The 4,033-nt window shown below is 67.5% G+C and overlaps 2 protein-coding genes across 2 annotated transcripts in view; both read right to left on the reverse strand.

Moving 5' to 3' along the window:
* The window catches only part of JOSD2 (Josephin domain containing 2), a 3,368-nt gene extending 2,882 nt beyond the window's left edge, over positions 1 to 486 (reverse strand). The window contains exon 1 of the mRNA XM_012733521.1: positions 352 to 486. The gene's annotated coding sequence lies outside the window, so the exon portion shown is untranslated. The remainder of the gene's footprint in view (positions 1 to 351) is intronic.
* A 248-nt stretch (positions 487 to 734) lies between these two features.
* Positions 735 to 2,864, reverse strand: ASPDH (aspartate dehydrogenase domain containing). The gene is made up of 7 exons (XM_012733620.1): positions 2,784 to 2,864; positions 2,238 to 2,382; positions 1,904 to 1,988; positions 1,660 to 1,809; positions 1,365 to 1,585; positions 1,146 to 1,300; positions 735 to 897 (listed from the first exon to the last, which is right to left on the reverse strand). Exons 2-7 carry the CDS (start codon positions 2,294 to 2,296, stop codon positions 854 to 856), a joined length of 714 nt encoding a protein of 237 aa, XP_012589074.1. The 5' UTR covers positions 2,297 to 2,382; positions 2,784 to 2,864; the 3' UTR covers positions 735 to 853.
* Between the last annotated feature and the right edge of the window lie 1,169 nt (positions 2,865 to 4,033).

A 4,033-nucleotide genomic window follows, 5' to 3' on the forward strand; every position in this document is an offset into this window, starting at 1 on the left:
TAGCAACAGACGACCCCCCCAACCTCACTGGGTCACAATCTCTGGTCACTTAGCAACAGAAGACCCCCACCTCACTAGGTTACAGTCTCTGGTCACGTAGCAACAGAGGACCCCCCCACCTCACTGAGTCACAGGTCTGTCGGGCTACTTAGCAGTTGAGGACTCCTCCTCTCCGTCTCTAGGTAACAGGGGCTCTTCTGGTCGCCTAGCAACCGAGAGACTACCCTCTCGGTCACTAAACAACAGGGTTCGCTCCTCATGTTACCTGGCAACCAGGCCCCCCTCCTCATACAGGACCCCGACCCACACCCCAACCGCGGCGCTGGCCCATGGCCTGACAACGCCCCTCACCCCGCCTGCCTCTCTGCTCCCCGGAACCAGGGGCTCCCGCATTCCCCTGGGCGGCGGCTCTGGGATCCGAGTGCGGGCAGGCTGCACCGCGCTGACTGGGCAGGCGGGACGGACTGCAGCTCCCGGCGGCCCCCGGGTGAAGGACTACAACTTCCGTCATCCCCTGCGGCGAATCCCGGAAATGTCCCTGACGGACTGCGCGCGCCAGTCCGCCCGCTGCTGACGAGAGAGTTCTGGGAAATGTAGTGAGGTGGCTCTCGCGATAGCTCCGATGCCGTCTCCCTCTCCCTTGTGCCCGCCCTCCGTGATGGCGTCATCCTTAGTATGGAGACGCAGCGTGACGTCACAGAAGAGATCCGGAACCACGAGAGTGGGGGCGCCTGTGCGCTTTACTGAGATAGAAGGGACATTGGGGAAACCCAGGCCAGAGTAGCCGCGGGGTGGTGGGGGCAGGGCGGGGGTGTGGTCCCTGAGCCGAGGGCTCGAGGAATTGGGGGGCTTCTCAGCAGAGATGGATCCCCGACCTGGACAGGAGCTGGCTGCAGCCTGCGGGGCAGAGAGGGAATAGCTGAGCCCCAGAGGAGGAGACACGTCAGGGGAAGGGGCAGGGCGACGTGGGGTGCAGGGCCACCTCGAGAGGGACGGGAACCGAAGGATGGGGCACAGAGGGCGGGCAGGGGGCCCGCCGGAGATGAGTAAGGCAAGACCACGCGGAACTGCAGCTGCGCACAAGGGCCCCGAGGGGCGCGGGGCGCGGGGCGTGGCGCAGTGGCTGGGGAGGGGCCTGGCCGCACCCAGGAGGCTGCGCCAAAAGGCGGTGACGGTGGCAGAGCCCGTGACGGCGCCGGGCTGGGCCGGGTTCTCCCGGTGGGTGTGCACCGCGAAGCTTTGGCCTGTGGGTCCCGGCGGGCCGCTCAGCTCCACGTCCACCACGTGCATGTCCGTGAGGCTGGGGCAGCAGGGAGTCAGTGGGCTAGCCGGCCCCGGCCGGCCCCCCGCTCAGCCCAGCTCACCTGAGGTCGGCCACCAGCACGCCGATCACGCGGTCGAAGCCCAGGCTGGGGGCAGCCAGGGCGGCGGCCGCCATGGTGTTGGAGTTGCGGGGCGCAAAGGGGCAGAGCCCCCGGACCGGGCCTTCATAGAGCACAGTGCGAGGGCCGGCGCAGTGCGCTTCGGCCAGGGGACCCTCCAGCCGGAAGCCATCGGGGTGCGTGGCCATGGTGACACGGAGGCTCTGGAAGTGAGAGCCAGCATCAGAGGACGGGGGTCTCCGCAGGCCCCTCTGTTTCCCGGGGAGCCAGGGCTCACCTGAAGTCCTCCGGCCGCGTCCAACCTGGTGATGTCCTCAGTGCCCCATAGCGCGCCGCGGGCCACGAACACCCCGTGGTTCCAGCGGTGTGAGGCCTCCAGAAGCTGCCGCTCTGTGGCCTGGTCAGCCAGTGCAGACGGGGACCCCACCTAGGGCGCCGGACAGTGCGTGGGGGGTGCTGAGGTCAGGGGCGGGGCCCACTTCAGGGTGGGGTGGGGCCAAGGCGGAAGGGGCCGGGCTCACCAGGAGATTGGCATGGCGTAGGATCTGAGCCCCAAATTCGTGGATTATTTTAGGGTGAGCTACTTCTACCACAAGATCAGGGTTCCTGGGAAGGGAGAGAGCACAGCACTTTGGGAAGGCACGAGGCCTCCCTTACCCGGTACCCCTCAGCCTCGGTGGAGGCATGTCCTCTCTGCCTCACGCAGGAGGGGAAAAGGACGATGGGATTGTCCTATTTCCATGTAGGTCAATCAAGTCCAGAAAGGGAAAGAGACTGGCCTGAGGTCACACAGCAGCGAAGGGAGGCCAGAGCAGGGCTTCAGAGAGCCCACGCTGACAGGGCCAAGCCACTGACCTGTCCCCCAGGGCCGCGAGGTTCTGGAGCTGCAGGGAAGGGGGCACACTCCCTGCCATTCGTCCGGGGTCACGATTCCAGACAAAAACAAGCTCTAGGCCCAGGTCTGACCCCTGAGTTAGCAGGTGGGAAACAAGGGACTGGCCTGTGGGGGAAGGGCAGGGACTCAGAGAAGGAGACAGGCACCAGAGTGGGGGGTGAGAGCCCCAAAGGGGTTAGAGCGGCAGGGCGGGGGAGCTGCCCAGCGCAGCGACAGGCCAGGGGGTGGGTAGAGGGCCAGAGCAGTGTCGGAGAGGCCCAGGTGGCCAGGAACTCACCGAGGCGGCCATAGCCGACCACCCCCACCCTCCTCGGCCCCCTGTCCGCCGCCATGCCCTGGGAGTCTGGTGGTCTGCGCCCAAGCTCCGTCGGCTGCTGGCCGCCCTCACGTGAGGCCTGGGCAGCTGCAGACCTTTGGACATTTGACCCTTGAGCCACTGGGGAACCTGCCACCTCCCCCCAGCCGCCCCAGGAGGGGTGTGTGTTTGCCCCAGGAGGGGGCACGACCTTGGGGCTTGGGGCCCTGCAAGGCCACCCCCTTCGTTCAGGGCCCTCTGCATCCACGCCCCAGTCCTGCCAATGTGGAAAATTTCCTCCGCAGTCCTGCCTCTTCCTGGCCAGGTTGTCATGGAAACTGCATTCTGCCCAGGGCGGGGGTTGGGAGGGCTGGGAGCCAGGAGAGGCAGTGGCAGGGGACGCTGGTCTGTCCCTAGCACCCGCGTCTCTGGTCAGCATGCCTCCTCCGGCCTCTCCCTCGGGTTCTGTCCGGCTGTGCCATCTGCAGGGCTCCGCCCGGCCCTGGCCCACAGTGCCACCCCCTCTCGCTGCTGCCCTTGTTCTGGTCGCCCTCTCGCCAGCCTTCTCCACCCCCAGGTCCAGGGGAGGCCTGGCCTGGCCCAGCCACCGTTCACCACAGCGGGGAGGCGCTGACCCCCTTCCCTCTCTGGTGGTCCACATGGCCTTAGGCCGTGGCCCAGGGCCGCCTCCTGTGCCAGGTGGCTGCGCCCTCCCGCTGAGCCCCGTCCCACGCCCCTTCCCAAGGTCACCAGGCTGTCCCAGGACCTCCCTCTCGGGCTGACCGTCCCTCAGCTCACCTTGACCTCTCACCTTTCACTCTCCCCACCCCCACTAGGTGCTATAGCCTCGCTCCACCAGACTCCCCCCCATCTCCCAAAGGCCAGGAAGAAGTGGCTTGCGGAGGCCCCATCCCACCCGCGGCCCCCAAGAGCCCCAGCCACCGCGCCTCGCGGGTGTCTGGCATCGGAAATGGCGGAGCTGCGGCAGTGCCCGCCCTACCCCCACCCACCACCTGGTACCCGCTGCAGCGTCGCCATAGCAACCAGGATGGCGCTGAGAACATGGAGAGGGAGCAAGAAAGATCGAGGGGAGAGTCGCAAGGCGAGGGCGGGAGAGCAGACAGGCGACAGATCGCGCCTGAGACCCCAAAGGCCGAGAGAGGCGGGAGATAAGGGAGCAACTCGCGCAAGGCCCTGGGAGCAGAGATAAGATACCCAGGGGCACAGGCGCCAGGGAAGGGAAGGGCCAGGGGGCACTCTGCGGGCGCTCACGGCGCAGGCAGGGCCCGGTCTGCGGTGCAGGCCGGTGCAGGGCCTCCTGCCCACCCAGCCTTACTGCTCACTCCTGGGACCTGCTGTTCCTTGCTGTTCCCCAGGGGGCGGGTCCCTCCTGGGGGCGGGTCCCTCCTGACCTGGGGGCGGGCCCTCCTGGCCTGGGGGCGGGCCCTCCTGGCCTGGGGG

Source organism: Condylura cristata, unplaced genomic scaffold (assembly GCF_000260355.1).
Source record: "Condylura cristata isolate star-nosed mole 26May11 unplaced genomic scaffold, ConCri1.0 scaffold00041, whole genome shotgun sequence".
NCBI classification, from domain to species: domain Eukaryota; kingdom Metazoa; phylum Chordata; class Mammalia; order Eulipotyphla; family Talpidae; genus Condylura; species Condylura cristata.

Coding starts and splice junctions, on each gene's coding strand:
- ASPDH (XM_012733620.1), bottom strand. CDS start 2,296: ATGGCAGGGAGTGTGCCCCCTTCCCTGCAGCTCCAGAACCTCGCGGCC. Junction 1,989..2,237: donor CTCGCGGCCCTGGGGGACAG/GTCAGTGGCTTG, acceptor CTCCCTTCCCAG/GAACCCTGATCTTGTGGTAG. Junction 898..1,145: donor CTTTTGGCGCAGCCTCCTGG/GTGCGGCCAGGC, acceptor TCTGCCCCGCAG/GCTGCAGCCAGCTCCTGTCC.